The 24,119-nt window shown below is 35.3% G+C and overlaps 1 protein-coding gene across 1 annotated transcript in view; it reads left to right on the top strand.

The window, feature by feature from the left end:
- The window catches only part of ITFG1 (integrin alpha FG-GAP repeat containing 1), a 232,075-nt gene that overhangs the window by 60,116 nt on the left and 147,840 nt on the right, over positions 1–24,119 (top strand). Inside the window, exons 7-8 of the mRNA XM_059999143.1 lie at positions 7,694–7,755; positions 13,621–13,702. Of these exons, the coding sequence (XP_059855126.1) occupies positions 7,694–7,755; positions 13,621–13,702 (144 nt within the window). The remainder of the gene's footprint in view (positions 1–7,693; positions 7,756–13,620; positions 13,703–24,119) is intronic.

Here is a 24,119-nt window from a genome sequence, read left to right as displayed (position 1 = left end):
TGAGCCTGCGCGTCCTGAGCCTGTGCTCCGCAACGGGAGAGGCCACAACAGTGAGAGGCCCGTGTACCGCAAAAAAAAAAAAAAAAAAAAAAAAAAAAAATGTTGAATGAGTAGGTAGATAGATATAAAAGAAATCTTAAAGATCATTTAGTCTTATCACACCATTTCAAAGGCAGGGAAATGAAGCCCAGGGAGGTTAATGCTTTGCTTTACTTTTAACAATTTATTGGAATTTATTACACATCAAGCATTTTATTACTACACTGCTCTAGATTCAGCAAAAATATTCCCTTCTATTATGTTCCAAAAATGATGCACAGAAATCATATAGATAGATTATCTCATTAAGTCCACTATTATTCTAGTCTGCAGAAAGTTCCTCTCTGGTGTTTAGAAAAACAAGTTAAGAATAGAAGACAGTACAGAAATCAGGAGTTTCTAGAGGATGGGACGTAACTGCCTACTGTCAGAGATTTGCTTTTGAGTAACTGAGTTTGAATCATTTTAAATAACTCATTTTGTATGTTTAACTCTTCTTCTCTTGGATTTATAAGAGGAATAATCTGCTAAACTCTGCTGACCCATATGTATTGTGTTTTGCAGTTCAATCTTACATAGCAATTATCAGAGACTGACAGCTTCTACTCATAAATTTTAGAGCATTTATCACAGTGATTGAATCATGCCACTTAAATAAATTATTTTGAGGTTGAATTTGGTTTAAATGTCTAGCCACTCTTTTTGTGCGCAAAGTTGAGGTTTCTTCTCTAACCCTAGCCCCTGAGTAGGAGCCCATCATGTAGTGAAAACTAAGAATTCTGTTAAAAATCAAACAACTCATTAGACAGAAATGCATAAAAAATAAATTTGGTGGAAAGGTCCTTTAACATCAATATAGGTACTCAGAAATCCTAGATGCCATGTTTCACCTGCCTGAAGAACTGGTTTTGGATAGTCGTGCTTGTGAAGGTGGCTTCTAAATAATTAGCAAGTATGACATCTTTATACGTTTGTATAAATTTGTAATATACACTTAGTGTGTATATTACATTAATAAGATAAGCTTTACCTAACATTTGTTTTTGAATGAGTGGACCTGATAAGAAAGGATCAGGAATGAAAGGGACTGATGGAAGTAGGTAGCCTTATTGTATAAACCAAATGTATGAAGACTGACTTCATTGCCCTAAGAAAAATCATCAGGCCAAATGCAGTTCTAAAATTTGTATTATAAAACCTTCATTCAAGAAAATTAACTTTAATGAGAGTTAATGGAAAATCTGAAAATCTTAGTGATGATTAATGCCAAGTTCCTGTACTCCAGTTCTTCCCATCATTAAGTATTATAATCTCTAATGAATTCTTTACCTTCTGGAACATAGAGGATTCTCCTAGGAGATGAAGTGTGTTCTCATATTGGAATTTTAAATTAATGTGTGTTAACCCATAGAAACATTACAAGATTGGAAAAATTAAAACTGCGGACTCAGGGGACTTCCCTGGTGGTCCAATGGGTAAGACTCTGCACTCCCAATGCAGGGGTCCCGGGTTCAATCTGTGGTCGGGGAACTAGATCCTGCGTGCATGCCACAGCTTAGAGTTCACATGCCACAGCTGAGTCCACATGCCACAGCTAAGAAGTCATCCACATGCCATGGTGAAGATCCTGCATGCCGCAACTAAGACCCGGCACAGCCTAAACAAACAAACAAACAAAAAACAAATAAATAATTGCAAACTCCCCCAGATTCCTTAAGACCCCGATCTCATAGGAGTAGAGGAGATAAATGACTTCAACTGAGATTCATCTAACACTATAGAATTCAAAATATTAATAAGTCTTTGAAGATCACTAATTTACCATAATTACCTTGATTACATTTCTCTTAAAAATCTAACATCCAAGTTATAGAGAATAAATTCCCTATAATAAAAATGTAGTAATTAGAATATATCCAGTTCTCACTTGTTAATAATCTTCCTCAAATGAAAATTATAACCCCCTTAAACATTCAATTTCAGGACACTTAACAGGCTCCCGTCAATCTAACCTTTTTTTTTTTCTTACAACAAAAATACTTCTGATAATGATTTGACTGATAAGAGAAGGCAGGGCGGGAGTAGGTTTATTGTCTACCCAGCGTTAAGGGCCTTTAGTCTTACAATAATGTGTGCCTGTGTTCCAGAGTATTGTGTCTAAGTGTCTAGTCAGAGCTCTCTGCTAAGCATAGAGAATCTTCATTTGGGCCCCAATGTTTCAGGATAGGAAAGAGAAAGAAAGGGAAAGGAAGTCTAGATAGAAGTTTATGAACTTAAAATTGAAATTTTAAAATGATTCTTAGAAATTTGGACTTCTTCCTTAGAATAGTATCTTGTGAATGGGGACCCATTCAAACAGGTTCCTCACCATCTACTAAATTAGTGCATTTGTACAGAATATTATCTGGCAGTGTTTGGTATAGGGAATATAGGAAGTAGGGTTGGTTCTCTGTGAACAAATATGTAACCAAAGCAATAATCTATCAGGTTTTAATCTAGTACCTCAAATTGACTTTGCAGAGATGTTTTTAATTTTTTCCCATGCTGCTTAAAATATTTTGAATTATATTTCAATATTTTTCAAATATGATTTTCCATATTTAAAAATTATATTTCTGTAGCAACAACAATTGGCTGGAGCTAACTAGTTGCCATCCTCTATGGTCGGTGATGGACTCCTTTTAGTCCCCTACTTCCTACTGTCTCCCCCATCCTGAGATCTTTAGTCAGTTTGTATGCCCTGTGCCTTTTTACTATTTGATCATCTTGGTTGTACCAGGACCTCTTAACTTCTTTAAGTTAGAGCCTTATGCCTTACAGTGTTTGAGTTGATGACCTCTGAGCTTCAGAATGCAGTTAAACTGCTGCCGCGAAAGGGAAGAGTTGTTGGCATTAGCTGGTTTATCTTAATGATTTCAGCAGTTATATAGCCTTCGGTGTACTGTTTTATGAACAAGTGGAAACAGATGAAAGATAATTTTATTCTACACTCTCATGCTGCCCTTTCACTAGTGTAACTGGGACTAAGAAAGACTGGACAGTACTACAGAACAGATGTAAACATGAACTTGGCAAATCCTCCTGGCTCAAGCATAGAAACAGTACAGAATACTGCTTTGAACCATTCTTTGTGAAAATGTCTGATGCTTCTAGAAAATACCAAAAATATTTTATTAGCTATGTTTTTTCCAAATGAACCATGAACTCCTTTGGAAATACACTGACTCAGTATCCAAGGAGAATTTCTTCATGCAGGAACTATAAATGACATTACGAATACTACTTTTTAAAAATTTCCATTGGAATATTTTTCTTAAAAAGTTGAGATGTCACACTGAGGGGATACAGTGCCAGAAATCACAATTTTTAATCTCTTCCTTTATACCATATCAAAAGGATGTTAGGTGTCCATTATTAATGATTAACCTTTGTTTTGATTTTTCCTAACATGGTTTAGTTCACATAGTCCAACTTCCAATTTAAGTTTCTAAAACTCCTAAGGCTTCCTTTTGATGCCAACATTAACGAAAGGGTTCTTCATTTGAAAGGAAGGCTGTGCTGCACTTGGCAAGGATTAAAATGCAGTAGTTTAATCCTTTCAAGCTATGAATGGAGATAATTGAAGCATAAACCATTTAAAGTTTTTGTACACACTTACTTGACTATGTGTCTATATTTTGAGGAGAAGAGACTGCATGAACATAGACTATTTTCACTATTTTACTTGTTAAAAGAATCTAATGAACAAGGATTTAATTGAGTTTGGGGTTTATATCTTGAATTTTTCAACTAACTTATAATGCAATCTTTTGATAAGGATTATTTCTTCAACTGAATACCAGTGATGTCAGCTATCATCATATTGTTTCTATTAGCATTTTTAAATTAGTTTTCAAGACAAGAAGGGCAAACACATATCCAGAATATGTATCTACTCTTATAAAATGAATTGCTGCCACTTCTAGAGTAGATGAGATCCAATGTAATCACCATACCCCCAACTCCTTATTGTGCCTCATCTTGCACCCCATCTTCCCTACCCCACCCCTTAACCCCTACCTTGATCATGTACTCTCAGAATGCCAGTACATGTTAGCTAGGTCCTGCACTTAATTCAGGCTGTAGTCCCTTTCTCCCTCAAATGTGCACACATTCCTGGTTAGGTTATCTTGTAACTTAACCCCACGTTTTGGCCTAGTGGCAGCAGAGAAGGTGGGACAGATTGTAGGAAGTGGGAAGAATGTTGCCTAATGGAGTTAGAAACTTCTCCATCATCTTCCAATAAGAGAGAACTCTAGCCTTTAGGGGAAACTTCTCCATCATCTTCAAACAAGAGGGAATGTCAACCTTTAACAGTCCACTCCTGCAGGCTCTGAAAATCCATTCAAGTGAATCTGGGGATTCATGATTTTCAGGTTATCACCTAGATGTTCCTATCCCATGGGTCAAATATCATTTTTTCCCATCTAGGGCTCTAACCTTAACATAGCAGACCTGCTTAGGTTGAGAATTTAACCTTTTTGGAAGCTCTTCTACTCTTACCATTAAGTCCTGGTCTTAGTCGTCAGCTTTCCTTGCCCTCCTGCTACTGGAGGTGAGAACCTCTTGTTTTGCTCTCGAAGAGGCCCTCTGGCTTTCACACTTAGCTTTTAATTTCTCATTAATCATGCTCAACCTTTGTGTCTTTCCTTTATTTCCTAAATTGAGCTTAGCAATAGCCATCAAACTCTGCTGTCCTTATAGTTAGTGTTTATCTGATATTTCTCAAAAAGCCTCAAGTATCACACCCAGTGGAACATTCCCTTCCACCAGAATACTACCCAAGACAGCATCAGTAAAAGATAGTGTGGCTGTCTGTGCACTGCTTACCCCCAGTGAAGGAATCTTTATTGCCAGTACCATGATAGGTGATCCAACTCCAAAATCTTAGTGTCTGCTTTCTCAGATCACTTTTGGTATTAACTGTTGTAGATTGGGTTCCCTGCAAAGAAAATTCTGGGGTGGAGATGAGTGTACAAGAAGTTTGTTTTAGGGAGTGCTCTAGTCAGTACGAGTGGAAGGGAAAAGTTGGACTATGATTCAGTGTCAGTAGAAGCCTCAGCTGACCTTGGGACCTCTGAATGTGGAATGGCCCTGCAGAGTTGTCCTGAGTTGTGGTGAGGGGGTCTAGTCTTTATTCTTCTGAACTGACTAGTTATTGAATGCAGGCTAGCACAGAAAAGGTCACAACCTTTGGCAAGGTAGTACTCTTCAGCCAAAACTGTCCTCCAAAGGGCTGGTTTCTTAGGGCTGTCTGCCAGCAGCATTTCCAGCAGCTGAGGGAATAAGTCCTTCATTTCCGTGAGGGATCTCAGTGGCATGTTACAGCATCCATTAGTTTTATTGAGTACATTTCCTTTCATTTTATTGTGTAAATTACTCTTTTTTTAAAATATTTGTTTTTGGCTGTGTCGGGTCTTAGTTGCAGCACGTGGGATCTTTCGTTGTGATGCGTGGGCTTTTCGTTGTGGCATGTGGGCTTCTCTCTCTAGTTGTGGTGCAGGGGCTCAGTAGTTGCAGCACGTGGGCTCTCTAGTTGCGACGCATGGGCTCCAGAGCGAGCAGGCTCTGTAGTTGTGATGTGCTGGCTCCAGAGCACACAGGCTCTGTAGTTGTGGCTCACAGGCTCTCTAGTTGTGGCTCACATGCTCAATAGTTGCGGCGCATGGACCCAGTTGCCCCGTGGCATGTGGGAGGGTAAGAACTTTATCGCTTTGTTGACTAAAATTTTTTTCTAGCTGTTGTTTCATTCTCATTTCATTCAAAGTCTGAGGCATGATTCTTCATATTGAATTTTTAATAATTAATTGTCTCTATTTTTCTTTCTCCACATAATGAATTATTTATTTTTCTATAACCTCTTTATATAATTGAATGATGAAATGAAATTTTTTTTAAATCTGTTTTATAAGGTACTTACAATCCCTCATGTCACTTGACTGTTTTTCAAAGTCTTAATAAATAGCCAGTGAAGCTGTGAAAATAGAATCAACAAACATCATGGCAGTGGCAAAAAATGAGCCTGGAAATGTAGGTAGGTAGGCTTTCACCTGACAGATGATGAGATTATTCCTATATCCTGGAAGAGAAGAAATGAGATCAAATTTGCACTTTTGTTTTTTAATCATGCTGATGGCAGTGTGAAGGATACGTGGGCGAAGGAGAGAAGATTGGTTGTAGGTATATCATCACATAAATCGCAGATATTGTTTGGGAGTTTTCCTAGAGGAGTATGGAAATAAATACTTCATTGGGAGTATATGTTTGACAGATTAAAGAAATAATCTTAGTAAAAGACTACATTTCTATGTCCATCCTTAGTGTGGTGAAAATAAATGCAGAGATATTTGATACATTGACATAGACAGTTGTTCCACTTAGTTTTGAGTTCAACTAATAATAAAAGTGAACAGGTTACTTAGTTTTCCAAGAATTCTATGAAAATCTTTCTTATTGTAATTATTACATAAGTTAGCTTCATTAAATTAATATGAAGCCTTTACAGAAAACATTAACATATCAATGATAGTTTTCTAAACACATTTAATGGGATTAAAAAAAAAAACTTTTCTTAAAGGTAGTTGTGGTCTTTATACCACGTTCATCTTTTTAAAGCGCAAAAGAGTAATGTCATTTTAATATTCCTATGAGTCAACACCTCATTTTAAAACTTCTCTATTTATTAAGTAAAATTGCCATTATCAAACATAGTAAATGCTGCTACTAGAATAGACTTGCAGATTACCTGGCTTTTGGATTAATAGGTTGTTTGATTTGACTGTCAACCTACTGTTTTTCAAAAAATTTTATTAAAATTCTTGCACTTTTTAATAAAACTTTTTTAGTTGGAATATATGAAGACAATTCTATTAAAATTTGAAATACAGTTTATTGTTCACTTAACATGAGTGCCAAAGATTGTGGATGCTGTAATACTGTTATTTAAAATCATGATGAAACCTGACTATGATATATACTTAAGTGTTGCTTTTAGGGTGAGAAAGCAAAATGTGATTATGATTAGAATATCTTTTTTAAAAATGTAGCCTACCTTAGAATTAAAATGTGTAAGATAAAAAAGTAGTACACATAATTGTTCTTAAAAATAAAAAATGCTTTAGAAGGACTAATACTAAATGCTTTCTTTAAATACATTTTCCTTAATTGTACTAATACAGGGTCATCTGCTTTCTTTTCTTTGATGGATCAAGCTCGTTAAAATGTAATTTAGGGACTTCCCTGGTGGTCCAGTGGTTAATTAAGACTCTACACTTTCACTGCAGGGGGGCACAGGTTCAATCCCTGGTCAGGGAACTGAGATCCCACATGCCACATGGTGCAGCCAAAAAAAAAAAAAAACACAGTAGCATTCATCCTTGATCTTGTAAGAGGGTCACATTACCCACCATTGATGACGCTTAGATCTGAATCGTGTAAACTATCAATAAACATCATTTGATATACAAAAAAGTATATATATATGATATATATATATAAAATTTAAAATACATTTAAGTACAACTGTATTAAAACTATTTTTATGTATTGTACTTCTTCCTGTTTTTAAATGTACACATCAGTAACAAAACTTACAATTCTCTTATTTTCCTCCTAGATTTATTCCTCACGACATTGTCTGCCTCTAATACCTTCCAGTTTGAGATATGGAAAAATTTGGTAAGAAATCTTTTCTTTGAAGCATTTTTAAATGATGGCTTTCAGTAAAAAAAAAAAAGCACACAGTCTTAGAAAGTAAAATGAAAGTAATCATTTGGTCGGTTGGTTTCAACAATAAATAGAACAACTTTAAGAGCTTTTGGTTGCATTGCTGCATTCAAACTGCTGAATATTGCTGAAGGAAATGATTCTTTCAGCATCAATTCCTCTGCAGGTTTTTAGGCATGACCCGCCAATTAAACCAATCAGTCTTCCCTAATACGCATGTTAACAGGGCCCCTGCTAGGCTGTCAGCTGTTGAGAGAGATGCCTGTCACTTAAGTTGTCAGCATGATGGTTTGTTGAAGAAAACCCCTTTTAAAAGACTAATTTTTCCTACTTGCCTTCAGGCTTATATACAAAAATAAGAACAACAGATACTAAATTTACTCTCAAGTTGAGGAGGCAATATAGTTTTTTAATTGCAAATAGAATATTCCCAAACTGATGTCATGGTTTCACTTTATTTTTAGCTTGATGTAGATTATATGAAATACTAATTAATGAAGAATAGACTACCCAGATTTTTAAAGTTGAATTATAGGTACATAATGGAGGACAGGATTTGAGGACAAGCCAAATTGGCCAACTGAGTGACATTCACCAAATAATGGTCGAGTATTAAACCTCACTTTCCTCATATGGAAAACAGGTATAAGAGTGTCATGTCGGCTTCATAGACTGTTTGTGAAGATTAAATGCAACAATGTGTGTAAAATACCTGGCACACAATACACACCAAATTTTAGTTTGAGATCACTTGGTTTCCCAGCTATTTACTCCAGATTGTCTTTTATTCAATCTAAATTAAACCCATAGCATTTTGTAGATTTTTGTTAAAATACTTTTGAAAAATAAACAGATTTTTAAAAATGTAAAGTGCAGGCTCATGGAAGAAGACTCATTATCAGCCATCTCTTATAGAAGAGTCATGATTCAGATTTCTTCATGGAAGGAAACTAGGATCGGGCAACAGCTTTGTTTAGACAAGATTAGGACTTTTAAATACTACTAACTACTTCCAAACTAAGCAATTTGATCCTTTTTTCTTTTTTTTTATGAGGCAAGGAAAAAGAAAGACATCTAAACCAGAAAGATTTATCTTTGTTTAATGTACTATATATATATATATATTTTTTTTTTTTTTTTTTTTTTTTTTTTTTGCGGTACGCGGGCCTCTCACTGACGTGGCCTCTCCCGTTGTGCAGCACAGGCCCCGAACGCGCAGGCTCAGCGGCCATGGCTCACGGGCGCAGCCGCTACGCGGCATGTGGGATCTTCCCGGACCGGGGCACGGACCCACGTCCCCTGCATCGGCAGGCGGACTCTCAACCACTGCGCCACCAGGGAAGCCCAAATGTATTATATTTTTTAATATAGTTGTATTTGTTTTTCTGATGATAGAAATACAGTTATATTTTTAATGATTACCATAAATGAAAATTTCCACTAGTGGGGGATACTCGTTTTCAGGTGGCCTTGAAAACAATACTTCAAGTGAATCTTGAGGTATTAGAAAATGAGAAAATCAATCATTTTGATTAACAAACTAGTATCCATCAGGGGGAGAAAAGCCTCATTACAAATAAATATTATATATATATATATAAAATTACAGACTACTTTTGAGTATATTATTTCCTCTCAACCTAGGCTGATTTAAAGGTCATAAAGTGAAGCAACTCAATAGGAGAAAAATCTTCAAAAAGAGACTCGATTTTGATTGGACTCTTTTTTCCCTTTCTTGTTTTCTTTAAAGAAAATAAATTATCTATTTGACAGTAGAGACTAAGGGTTTTTCATGTGGTAAAACAGCTGGGTCAATAAGGTACTCACATTAACAATAATATAAAAGTCATTAGTACAAAGTAAGGGGAATGTAGACTCAAAATTAACTTGTTCAGATAAAATGTAGGTTTTGTAAAATGGGAGGATCATTTTTAATTTAGAAGTTGGGCAAACAATTCACAGTAACACACTAATTGACCAAAAAAAAAAAACCCTCAAACCCTATAAAACCATATTAGCTAATAGAAGAATATGCGCTGCAACAAATCTTTTTAGGTAGTTTGGGCACAGCCCCATGGTAGGTGCTCTGGGAGATCAGAAGTCGACAGAAGACGAGGAGGAGGGCTAAGATGTGAGTGTAGGCAACTCTGACTGGTATGATGAGAGGTACAAACCTCATGCTGCAAGGAGTTAAAAGACAGAGCAGTTGCTTCCATTTGGACCACCCAGGATCATCTGGGAAGGCTTCAAGGAAGATGTGGTATTTGAAATGGCTGGTACAGATGAGCAGGATTTTAGTGGTTGAAAGTGAGAAGAAGGAAGAGGGCAAGGACATGCATGGGAAACACAGGACATAGAGTAGAAAGTGGCTGGTTTGGGCCAGAATATGAAAAGATACTGGAAGGTTAGATTAGAACAACTGGTTTAGACAAGATCAGCAAAGGTCTTGACTCCTAAACTAAGTAATTTGATCTTTTAAAAATTTATTGAGAAGCTTAAGTCCTAAAGGTTTTATGACTGAGCATGAGATAAATAGAGCTTTCATTATTGCAGTTAGTCTGGCTATTGCATATCAGATAGGTTGGCATGGAAAATCTGGAGGTGGGGGGATGACTTAGGTAGAATCTACTATATCCTGGGAAAGAGGTGGATGATTAAAGGAGTAGAATGTTGGGAATAGACAAGAAGGGATAGGTATGAGAAGACAGAAGGACCATTAATGCAAGGGTAACAGAAAAGACAAAGGAAGATCTAATTTGGGGCAGGAAAAAAAAATTGTTTTAGATAAGAGACATATCAATGAAATGATTAGAAATGTAGGACTGAAACTCAAGGAAGAGAATAGATAAGTATCATGAAGGGAAAGAGTTAAGAGGGGAATGGCAAAGCCAGACCCATGGACAACACCCACCGCCCTTAGAAACTTTCAATCTTGGCACTTAATGCCATTTTAGGCCAGATGATTCTTTGTTTTTTTTGGTTTGTTTTTGTTTTTTGGAGTTTTTTTTGAAGAATAGTTGATTTACCATGTTGTGCCAATCTCAGCTGTACAGCAGAGTGACTCAGTATACATATATATACATTTTTTATGTTCTTTTCCATTATGGTTTATCCCAGGAGATTGGATATAGTTCCCTGTGCTATACAGTAGGACCTTATTGTTTATCTCTTCTAAATGTAATAGTTTGCATCTACCAACCTCAAACTCCCCCAGTCCATCCCTCTCCCTCCCCCACTCCCCGTTGGCAACCACAAGTCTGATCTCTATGTCTGAGAGTCTGTTTCTGTTTTGTACATCGGTTCATTTGTGCCATGTTTTAGATTCCACACATAAGTGCTATCTCATAGTATTTGTCTTTCTCTTTTTGACTCTACTTCATTTAGTATGAGAATCTCTAGTTGTATCCATGTTGCTCCAAATAGCATTGTTTCTTTTTTATGGCTGAGTAATATTCCATTGTATATATGTACCACATCTTCTTTATACTTTCATCTATCGATGGACATTTAGGTTGTTTCCGTGTTTTGGCTATTGTGAATAGTGGTGCTATGAATATAGGGGTGCATATATCTTTTTGAATTATAGTTTTGTCCAGGTATATGCCCAGGAGTGGGATTGCCCAGGAGTGTTATCTTTTCCCCCAATTATGTCATATATATAATGTATTCTGCACGCTCTCACTGTAGCAAGAATATATGATTCTCTTTTTCTTACAGTTAGAAGAGGGTTTTGTTCTTCTTATACTGAGATTCATGGTGAATGTGGCATCTTAGAAATGGGAGGCTGTCACCTGGGGAGTATTCAGTGTTTCTTGGTGGAGATGCATCATGAAGTTATACAGGCATACCTGTTTTATTGTGCTGCACTTTATTACACTTCACAGATAGTGCTTTTTTTTTTTTCTTACAAATTGAAGGTTTGTGGCGGCCCTGTGTCAAGCAAGTATATCAGCACCATTTTTCCAGCAGTATTTGGTCACTTCTTGTTTTCTGTGTCACTTTTTGTAATTCTGACAATATTTTTTCCATAGTATTATATTTATTATGGTGATCTGTGATTATTGGTCTTTGATGTTACTATTGCAAAAAGATTACAACTTGCTGAAGACTTAGGATGACAGCACTTTTTTTCAGCAATAAAGTATTTTTTAATTAAGGTATGCCCATTTTTTTAGGCATAATGCTTTTGCACACTTGATAGACTACAGTATAGTATAAAAATAACTTTTATATGCACTGGGAAACCAGAATATTCCTGTGACTTGCTTTATTGCAATACTCACTTTATTGTGGTGTTCTGGACTGCAATATCTCTAAAGTATGCCTGTATCTGGAAACATTTCTAAATATATTTTATTGAGTTTAACAGTACTTCACTGGGGTAATTCATTCACTTGAGTCATTTAATAGGTTGATGTTCAGCTTTATGTTAGATGAGGCTGATGTATTTTAAGAGAGATTTTTCCATTCATTCAAGAATAATTATGTCCACTTTGTACCTGATGCTGTAATCTTTCTAGAATGCAAATTCACTTGACACTTGTCAGAAATTTGGCAATTTTGATGCATCTCTAGTGTAATTTCAGGTACTAAGTAAGACTGGAGGGGAATCCTAAGTTTTAAGACAAGTAAATAAGATTTCCGTAGAAAAATCATTCAAAAATATATCAGATACTTTAATAATGGTAGGTAGGAGAAACATGTTTCTGCATGTGGATGATGGTGTATTAAAATGGTTGGAAAACTGCCTGTCACAAGGCAAATTTTACTTATTCATGTTTCTCAAGCATGTAATCTTCATGCTTTCAGTGTAGCAATGCATTTCTCTGTAAATGTTAGAAATAATTTCTTAAGAAACTAACTTGCAGATATGCAGTATCCTTAGAGGAACAAAGAAGAAAAATGTTTTAAAATTGTTTAATATTTTAAAATATATAGGTATCCTATATAAAGTATGTAGGAATCAGGGTCAGTATATCGAATAGTGAATAGAGAAATCAGTGATAAGAAGAGAGCTCTAAAGCTGAGAGCTCAAAACCCAAATGCAGAGTTCTGGGTTTTTTTTCTTGTGTAGTAATCTAAAATTATAGAAAAGAAAGGCAGTAATTTAAAGAAATGTATATTATTTTTGTAAGCCAGACATTCCATTTTGGTAAGAGTAACTGAAACAAATGATCTCTAATGGGTTCTCCTTTTTTGTTTAGCTTATCCACCTCTGGTTAGTACATGGCAGCTGTTGTACTCCTTTGCTCCCTTTCTGATTGATACATAAACTTGGGTTGATAACGAATGGGCCATTTAAGGATGAGTGTAATTCTCATTTCATTTGAATATCTGTTCCTAATTAACCCCCAACAGAATCATCTTCCTTGAAATCTGTAAAACATAGTGTCTTTCCTACTTATACCACTTATATGTTACCTTCAGAAATTCTGTTTTCCTGACTTATATTTTATCTCCCAACTGTACTGTAAGCTCTTTGAAGGTAGGAACTATGTTTTGGGCTTCTTTATATTCCCCAAACCTTCCACAGTACTTGAAAGTAGAAGACACTCATTCTGTCTGAAATTATGATGATGATTTAGTAAAACATACCATACCTGAATTGACAGCAAGGAAAGCACTCCAAATGCACATCTTCAACTCACAGCAGTTTCATTTTATGAGAAAAGTGGAACAGAAAATTGGGATAATTTTTTGCAGTACAACAAAAGTCTTAAATTATTTATTTTTCTGCTTTAGTTAAAATGCTTTGTTTCACATTTGACAAATGAATGGATTATGATGGTCTAATCCAAAACTTTCTGCCTTTAACAGGATGGAAATTTCTCTCTCAGTACTGTATTTGAAAAACCTCAAAATATGATGGTAGTTGGACAGTCAGCATTTGCCGACTTTGGTAAGATTGTTTTTGTCTTTGAAAGTCTCCCCGTCTCTCTGACCTAGTCATATTAATTCCCCATATCTAAAAGTAACTTTAGTGTCTTCAGAGCTATTACTGATTTAAAAGATGCCTGTCCTAGTATTATACATGGCATGTGGTCAATTCTTTAATACAATAAGGAGCAATTTATGACGTGTGTTTAAATTATAGTTTGAATTTAAGGGACTCCTGTTTGCAGGAGTAACATGCAAAAACAAGGATGTCTACTGAGGCTCTTCTAGAGAATACCAAATAGTAATTATCATGACATTTTTATGTATATCCACACTGTAGAACAAAAATATTGAAGAAATTAACCTGATCTCTTCAAACTACTTGAATATTAAAAAACATTTTTGTTTATATCTTAATTCCAAAGAGTAGCATCTGTTATGAATCTCTGTTTTCCAAAAGATTCTACACAATAAATCAAGTTCAGAACTTCCAAAGCATATATGGCTCTTTCATCATTTGTCAGGGTTATTATTAAAAGGATTTTGGTGTCAGATGGAAAAGTGGTCTAGATGACCACTACCTGAGTCCAAAGTTCGCTCCCATCCTGCTTTTCCTTCATTCTACCAACAAACATCTCAGCCCTGTTCCTCAAAATGCAGGTGACATATTACCACCTCCAGAGGCCTCAGTTTCTTCATTTGTAAAATGAGGATAATGATTATAACCATCTCACAAGGCTATTGTGAATAACACAATGTGAGTAAAGCACAGCGTCAGGCACAGAGTAAGTGCACAGGAAATTATTGTATAATCTCAATCTTTTCACTGGACTTGTTTGGTCTTGTTGTTGCTGCTTTTTGCTCTGCTGACTAAATCAACTCATTGTTCAGTGTCATAGAGACGTGTCCCATGACAACTAAAGCAGGAGGTTTGATAGTGTTATTTGATGAAAATTTCAACATGAATCTCTGTTGTACTGTATTTTAGTTTTATTACATTGAATATTACTTTGATTTTGAGCAAATTTCTGGGGCCTGATTTATAGTCTTTAATGCAAATAGTCAAGTGTTAGGATACATGAATTTTTCTTTTAATTTGCTTATGGACTTGATTAGCTGGATTAATGACAAATCCCTTTGCAAGTCTCTCTCTAGGGAAAGAAGTATATATGCAGTATATAATTCTCAGGAGGCTCACAGACCTCCCTTAACCCCTGGTTAGGATCCTCCAAATTGAAGATATTTGTTTTATTATTGTGTGTTTTGTATGATGAAGTGTTTTGCTTGTAACAAAGTTATTAGTAGCTTTACTTAAAGATTTTTTTTAATTGTGCTAACCATACACATAGACATTTAATTTACATGTTTGTATTTTTTCAATGTGCAGAATATAGGATATAGTCAATTAAACATAACTATTTCTCCCCTATTTTTAATAACTTTAGGTGAGTATATCAGTAAACTTTTTTAATAGATCAGTAAATTTTAAAGAAATAGCTCACACTGTCTTTTTAAAACTTGATGTATTTTTAGCTGGGTATTATCAAAAAACAAGACTGCTTATGAGTCCAAACAGATGGCATTGAATAAAGTTATGAATATTAATATATAAAAATATGCATTTTCCTATACATTTGAATATGTCTGTAAATTGCATCCTGCCCTCCATCCACCACCCCTCCCACTCCTTTTGAACCAAGGCAAGGGAAGTGACTGACAGCCAGGAAGTCAGAGTGATATCAGAAATTCACCATTTGTTTGGTTAAGAAAAAGTACATGCATGAATAAATGATATAGCTCACAGGAAGACTCCTGTACCAAAAAGGAATGTTTAAATGGCTCCCAGCTCACCTGCGTTGTCTAGGAACAGAAGTTTTTTACCTATGATGAAGTTTTTAGTTTCTAACGTAAAATATTTTTTAAAAGATATCAAAAAACCTACTCTTAAAGAAGGCTGTGCTGGTATAGTGAAAGGGAGGTAGGATGGTTTGAAATCAAACAAATCAGGAACTTCTAGCTAATAAAACAAGGAAATAATTATTCAGACTTATGATAACATTATTTATTCCCTTTATAAGACAAACAAATACTTTCCCAGAAATCACCTAAATAAAACTCTATGAAATGTTACACAGCCAATAAAATGGGAGTTATGAAGATTCTGTTAGGAGAAAAAAGCAGAACAGTATGTTGTACAGTATGATCATTAAAAAAAAAAAGACTAGAGCAAAATATATCAAAATGATGATAATGGTTGCGTTAAAGTCGGAAAATAGGTTATCTTATTACCTGTTTTCCAAATTTTCTGCTATGTGGTTAGATTAATTTAGTAATGAAAAAGTAAAATATAGAAGGATAATAGTCAACTATGGCAAGAAAGAAACCAAAGTATGTACTTAAAGTGTTTAGATATTTCTGTCGTATTACCTCTGAGTTCATATATAATTTATCCTATCCTCTGAGTTGCATGAACAACTCCTTCAGAGAAGGTCATGTACTTACACACAGTCTTTAACTCCTACAGCTTTGTAGATACAGTAGTAGTCCCTAGGTATCCACAGGGGATTGGTTCTAGGACCACCCCACCATCACCAGTTCCCACCAGCTACTGCCAGATACCCAAATCCGAGGATATTCAAGTCCCTTATAGTGTAGAAAATTACATGGTACAGTCAGCCCTCCATTTCTGTGGCTTCTACAGTTGATTGAATGGATGCAGAACCCATGGATATGTAGGGCCAACTGTACCTTTTTAAATTAACTTCAGAAAGTAAAACAAAATCTTCTGGTCTGATGGGATATGCAGAAGGTAATGCTTCTGGGACATGGAATAGGAAGTCAGGGGGAGTTTATTAGAATCTCTGAGATACCTGAGATTTTCATATCAAAAGAGAGGTGGATTTCAGAAGATGTGGTTCATATATACAATGGAATATTACTCAGCCATAAAAAGGAACAAAATTGGGTCATTTGTTGAGATGGATGGACCAGAGTCTGTCATACAGAGTGAAGTAAGTCAGAAAGAGAAAAAAAATATTAACACATGTAGGTGGAATCTAGAAAAATGGTACAGATGAACCTATTTGCAGGGCAGGAATAGAGACACAGACGTAGGGAACGTACCTGTAGACACAGGGGTGGGATGAATGGGGAAATTGGGATTGACGTATATGCACTGCCGTGTGCAAAATAGATAGCTAGTGAGAACCTGCTGTATAGCGCAGGGAGCTCAGCTTGGTGCTCTGTGGTGACCTAGATGGGATGGGATGGGGGGTGGTGGGAGGGAGGTCCAAGAGTGAGGGGATATATGTATACGTATAGCTGATTTACTTCATCGTACAGCAGAAACTAACACAACATTGTAAAGTAACTATACCCTAATTAAAAAAAAAAAAAAAAGACAGGGTAGATTTAAACAGTTTTGAAATACTCGATCTCCTAAGGATGGAAACCAATCAGGAGACAGGTCGGGCATGAGGTGGTGTGAGCATGAGCTAACTACATCAATAATTGGAGGGACAGTTGGGAGAAACTTTGCAAAGAAATAATCAGTAAATGTACTGGTTGGTTTGACAATAGAAGGATTAAAAAAAAAAAAAAAACTTGCCTCTGAATAACTAGAAGAATCATTCTTTTCTCTACCATTTTTCATATCTACCATTTTTCATAGAGATAGGTAATCAGGAGAGAAAACTGGTTTGGATATTAAGATACTTTAGAGTCATTACTTTAACAATGCTAGTAAGACAACAAGCTGGAACATTTATGAAACATAAGTTTAGTAATAAAACCAAAGCAAGTTTGAAAGTCCTTCAAGAGCTAAGAGATCAAGAACTGAATGAGCCCTCCAAGAAGGAGAGTGTGAATAGAGTTTGACACGAATAAGGAGGGAGAAAAAAAGAGTGCTAAAATGTGGTCAGAAAATATTGATGATATTAAAATGTGATGTACAAGGATGACCACGAAAAGGCCTTTGGATTTACAGTTTAGCAGGGCACTAGTGGCCCAAAAAGGTGTCATTTACAGAGCTCTTTAGCATTTCCTGAGCCTTAGAAATCAGCTAATAAGTAGTAGCTGCTGTTGGTTATTAGCTGGGCCCTGGCCTCACACTTGGGAGATCTGCAACCCATAAATGCCTCTAATACTTAAACAGTCATCTTCTAGAAAACATGTTGTGCCTTACCCTATTATATCACTCTATTAAACTGTATGTTAAAGTTGAGTGTTTTTCTAGGTAGGCTTAGAATATCAAGGTGTTTAGAATTTCAGCAAATAAGGTAGTATCTGTTAAACTACATAGGACATAAAGTCAGGCTTCCCTGGTGGTGCAGTGGTTGAGAGTCCACCTGCCCATGCAGGGGACACGGGTTCGTGCCCCGGTCCGGGAAGATCCCACATGCCGCGGAGCGGCTGGGCCCGTGAACCATGGCCACTGAGCCTGCGCGTCCGGAACCTGTGCTCCACAACGGGAGAGGCCACAACAGTGAGAGGCCCGCGTACTGCAAAAAACAAAATAAAAGTCAAGAAAAATAAGGTACATTTTTTTCTATCAAAAAAAGTTATATACAACCACACTTAGAGAAAACATTAATTTTGTATGCAATGCCAGATGTAATAGAAATCAATAAAAAGCTGCAAAACCGAAGGGAGAACACAAACCTTAACAGAACGTCAGCATTTTCTATAGATTGAATCATATTTTAAATCTCATAAAATACATAAATTTATATATCCCAATCTAAATCTTGTTTAATCAGATCATCATAAAGAGATCACACTTTATTCTTCAAGTGAAGAAAGAATACTGGCATGTTGGTGAAACCTGGGAATTGTAAATTAGGCCTAAATAATCCTATAAGTGATAAAGGAGTTAATGAAAATAGGAAACTTTGTCATCCGTGAAAGTTACTAACATATCGGAAAGTATTGAACCCCATAAATAGTATCACTTATGATTGAAACCAAATCTTATTCAATTGAGTATCCCAATGGCCTAGTACAGTAGATAATAAATGACGTTTAAAGGGAGAAAAACCCCACAAGCAAGTTATTTTATGAAGTTTTTATGCTGCTTGATAAAAATTCAGATTAAAATTCCAAATTAACTGTGGTACAGCTGAAATAGTTCAAAATAACAGCAGTTTTCCTTCCTCTTGTTTTACAGTTGGGTATATTCAGTAACAATTTGATGAATTAAAATTGCTTCTTGTTAGTTTTGATCTGGAAATAAAAGAAAATCACGTGAGCCATGTATGGAAATTTAAAACTTATATTTAGCCTAAATGCTAATGGGTAATTAAATGTTCATATTCTCTTCTATTGTTTTTTTTTTAATTTTTATTGGAGTATAGTTGATTTAAAATGTTGTGTTAGATTCAGGTATACAGAAAAGTGAATCAGTTTTACATATACATATATCCACTCTTTTTCTAGATTCTTTTCCCATATAGGCCATTACAGAGTATTGGGTACAGTTCCTTGTGCTGTACAGTAGGTTCTTATTAGTTATCTATTTATATAGAGTAGTGTGTATATGTCAATCCCAATCTCCCAATTTATCCTTCCCCCCTTATCTGCTAACCATAAGTTTGTTTTCTACATGTGTGACTCTACTTCTGTTTCGTAAATAAGTTCATTTGTACTGTTTTTTTAGATTACACATATAAGTGATATCACATGATATTTGTCTTTCTGTGTCTGTCGTACTTCACTCAGTATGACAATCTCTAGGTCCATCCATGTTGCTACAAATGGCATTATTTCCCCCCTTTTTTATGGCTGAGTAGTATTCCATTTTATATATGTACCACATCTTCTTTATCCATTCCTCTGTCGACGGACATTTAGGTTCCATGTCTTGGCTATTGTAAACAGTGCTGCAGTGAACATTGGGGTGCATGTCCTTTTGGACCATGTTTTTCTCCAGATATATACCAGGAGTAGGATTGCAGGGTCATATGGTAGCTCTATTTTTAGTTTTTTAAGGAACCTCCATACTGTTCTCCATAGTGGCTGTACGAATTTACATTCCCACCAACACCGTAGGAGGGTTCCCTTTTCTCCACACCCTCTCCATCATTTATTATTTGTAAATTTTTTAATGATTGCCATTCTGACAGTGTGAGGTGATACTTCACTGTAGTTTTGATTTGAATTTCTCTAATAATTAGTGATGTTGACCATCTTTTCATGTGCTTTTTGGCCATCTGTATGTCTTCTTTGGAGAAATGTCTATTTAGATCTTTTGCCCATTTTTTGATTGGATTGTTTGTTTCCTTGATATTGAGCTGCATGAGCTTCTTGTATATTTTGGAGATTAATCTCTTTTTGGTTGCTTTGTTTGCAAATATTTTCTCTCATTCTGAGGGTTGTCTTTTTGTTTTGTTTATGGTTTCCTTTGCTGTGGAAAAAGAAATTAGATCCATTTTTTAATTTTTAATTAGATCCATTTTTTTATTTTTGTTTTTATTTTTAATTAGATTCATTTTTTATTTTTTTAATTAGATCCATGTTTTAATTTTTGTTTTTATTTTCATTACTCTAGGAGGTGGATCAATAGAGACCTTGCTGCGATTTATGTCAAAGAGTGTTCTGCCTATGTTTTCCTTTAAAAGTTTCATAGTGTCTGGCCTTACATTTAGGTCTTTAATCCATTTTGAGTTTATTTTTGTGTATGGTGTAAGGGAGTATTCTAATTTCATTTTTTTACATGTAGGTGTCCAGATTTCCCGACACCACTTATTGAAGAGACTGTCTTTTCTCCATTGTATATTCTTGCCTCTTTCGTCATAGATTAGGTGACCATAGGTGCGTGGGTTTATATCTGGGGTTTCTATCCTGCTCCATTGATCTATATTTCTGTTTTTGTGCCAGTACCACACTGTTTTGATGACTGTAGCTTTATAGTATATAATCTGAAGTCGGGGAGCCTGATTCCTCCAGCTCCATTTTTCTTTCTCAAGATTGCTGTGACTGTTTGGTGTCTTTTGTGTTTCCATACAAATTGTAAAAATTTTTGTTCCAATTCTGTGAAAAGTGATATTGGTAACTTGATAGGCATTGCATTGAATCTGTAGATTGCTTTGGGTAGTACAGTCATTTTCACAATATTCAATCCTCCAATCCAAGAACATGGTATATCTCTCCATCTGTTTGTGTCATCTTTTACTTCTTTCATTGGTACCTTATAGTTTTCTGAGTACAGGTCTTTTGCCTCCTAAGTAGGTTTATTCCTAGGTATTTTATTCTTTTTCATGCGATGGTAAATGGGATTGATTCCTTAATTTCTCTTTCTGATCTTTTGTTGTTAGTCTATAGGAATGCAACATATTTCTGTGTATTAATTTTATATCCTGCAACTTTACCAGATTCATTAATTAGCTCTAGCAGTTTTCTGGTAGCATCTTTAGGATTCTCTGTGCATATTATCATCTCATCTGCCAACAGTGACAGTTTTACTTCTTCTTTTCCAATTTGTATTCCTTTTATTTCTTTTTCTTCTCTGATTGCCATGGCTAGGACTTCCAAAATTATGTTGAATAATAGTGGTTAGAGTGGACATTCTTGTCTTCTTCCTGACCTTAGAGGAAGTGCTTTCAGTTTTTCACCATTGAGAATGATGTTTGCTGTTGATTTGTCATATATGGCCTTTATTATGTTGAGGTAGGTTCCCTCTGTGCCCACTTTCTGGAGAGGTTTTATTATAAATGGGTATTGAATTTTGTCAAAAGCTTTTTCATTATCTATTGAGATGATCATATGGTTCTTATTGTTTAATTTGTTAACATGGTGTATCATATTGATTGATTTGTGTATATTGAGGAATGCTTGCATCCCTGGGATAAAATCCCACTTTATCATGGTGTATGATCCTTTTAATATGTTGTTGTATTCTGTTTGCTAGTATATCCTTGAGGATATTTGTGTCTGTGTACATCAGTGATATTGGTCTGTAATTTTCTTTTTTTGTTATATCTTTTTCTGGTTTTGGTATCATGGTGATTGTGGATTCGTAGAATGAGCTTGGGAGTATTCCTTCTTCTGCAATTTTCTGGAAGAGTTTGAGAAGTATAGGTGTTAACTCTTCTCTGAATGTTTGATAGAATTCATCTGTGAAGCCACCTAGTCCTGGACTTTTGTTTGTTAGAAGATTTTTAATTGCAGTTTCAATTTCAGTACTTCTGATTGGTCTGTTTATATTTTCTATTTCTTCCTGGTTCAGTCTTGGACGGTTATACCTTTTAAGAATTTGTCCATTTCTTGGAGGTTGTCCATTTTATTTGCATACAGTTGCTTGTAGTAGTCTCTTATGATCCTTTGTATTTCTGTGATGTCAATTGTTTTTTCTCCTTTTTCATTTCTGATTTTATTGACTTGAATCCTCTCCCTTTTTTTCTTGATGAGTCTGGCTAAAGGTTTATCAATTTTGTTTCTCTTCTCAAAGAACCAGCTTTTAGTTTCATTGATTTTTGCTCTTGTTTTCTTCATTTCTATTTCTTTTATTTCTGCTCTGATTTTTATGGTTTCTTTCCATCTACTAACTTTGGGTTTGTTTTGTTCTCCTTTCTCTAGTTCCTTTAGGTGTAAGCTTAGGTTGTTTATTTGAGATTTTTCTTGTTTCTTGAGGCAAGATTATATTGCTTTAAACTTCCCTATTATAACTGCTTTTGCTGCATCCATAGCTTTTGGCTCATCGTGTTTTTGTTGTCATTTGTCTGTAGATTTGTTTTTTATTTCTTCTTTGATTTCTTCAGTGAACCATTGGTTATTTATTTATTTATATTGTTTAACCTCCGTGTGTTTGTGATTTTTAGTTTTTTTCCTGTAATTGATTTCTAATCCAGTAGTGTGGTCAGAAAAGATGCTTGATATGATTTCAATTTTCTTAAATTTACCGAGGCTTTATTTGTGACCCAAGATGTGATCTATCCTGAAGAATGTTCTGTATGCACTTGAGAAGAAAGTGTATTCTGCTGCTTTTGGATGGAATGTCCTATAACTATCAATTAAGTCTATCTGGTCTAATGCATCATTTAAGGCTTGTGTTTCCTTATTAATTTTCTGTCTGGATGATCTGTCCATTGGTGTAAATGGGATGTGAAAGTACCCCACTCACATTCTCTTATATGTAAGTATTTTAAAGACCAAATACCTTCAAATAGACAGATCATTATATTACAAAAGTGGCTGTATAGGGGGGAGTTCTAAGTATTATGCTTTCTGGGCTTGGTCTCATTTTTTTGAGTCATTTAAGACTGCTTTTCATTCCAAAGACTTAATAGTGGACTTTTGTTTGTTCGTTTGTTTCCTATAGTTGAAAATTGGTTGTTCTCTTGTTAAGTAGCCTTATTTATTTTTTCATTAAAAGGGACACTGAATTCCAGTTGACATTAGTCAATAAGATAAAATTTTCAGATAATCTCTCTTAAATGTACTAATATAGCACCTTCATCACCAGTCAGAAATTATTAAGTAAATATAAATATAAAATACTTTAATATATGGAATATGGACAACTGGATGTAAGTGCTGGATTCAAGGAATTTGAAATATGATACTTTGAAATATAATTCATAAAATACCATGAATTTTATGGTACAGACATATCAGTTCAAATAGTTTATTCTATTCTTTAAAATTGTGGAGTGATCAGTTTTTCTCCCATTCAGTTTTCTTCCTCTTTTGTACTGGAAGATGTACAAGATGTTCATTAACCTATTCAAGAAATACTTGTTTTCAGCGCCTACTATTTAGACGATTCTGGATGCTTGGCATGTAGCCATGAATGAAGCATACAAGAACCTTGCTCTCATGGAGTTTAAACTCTGTTGAGGAAGGGAAAACAATAAGAAGTAAATTAGGTATTTTTAGAAAGTGTTAAGAGCTTTGAGCAGATAAAAGTACTATAAGAGGAAGTGAGAAGGCCTATTTTCTGTAGCTGATTGGAGGTCATATTTCACCTTCGAGTTGAATGAAGTCACAGGAAGATCTTGGAAGACTGTTTCAAGCAGAGATAACACCTAAATGAATGTTCAAAGTACAAAAAGAAGGATGGCACTTGGCCAAGTCTTCAGGGACTTGAGAACCAAGGTAAGGAATTTGGGGGTTTTTCTAGATAATTGGGAGCTTCAAGGAGACTTAAGAGGATATGTAATTAATCCCACAATATTTTGGACCTATTAAGTTTGAGATATGTATTGGACACTAAAATGTTATACAAGTGCAAGATACAAACTCTGAAGAGACATAGAGTTGGATATCAGCATATCCTTGTTTAAATACCTTTTAGAAAATGGATAATGGATAAATAAAGGAGTACCTGCTCAAAGTATCCCACCTTTCTTCCTAACACTACAAATGTAAATTATTCCAGCCACAGTGGTCTCTTTGCTGTTCTTCAAACAGGCCAGGCACTGTCGCCCTAAGGGCTTTTTCTTCTG

Source organism: Delphinus delphis, chromosome 20, assembly GCF_949987515.2.
Source record: "Delphinus delphis chromosome 20, mDelDel1.2, whole genome shotgun sequence".
In the NCBI taxonomy this organism is placed as follows: Eukaryota; Metazoa; Chordata; class Mammalia; order Artiodactyla; family Delphinidae; genus Delphinus; species Delphinus delphis.
Note: the sequence above shows the minus strand (reverse complement) of the source record. Positions and strands in the feature narration are given on the sequence as shown.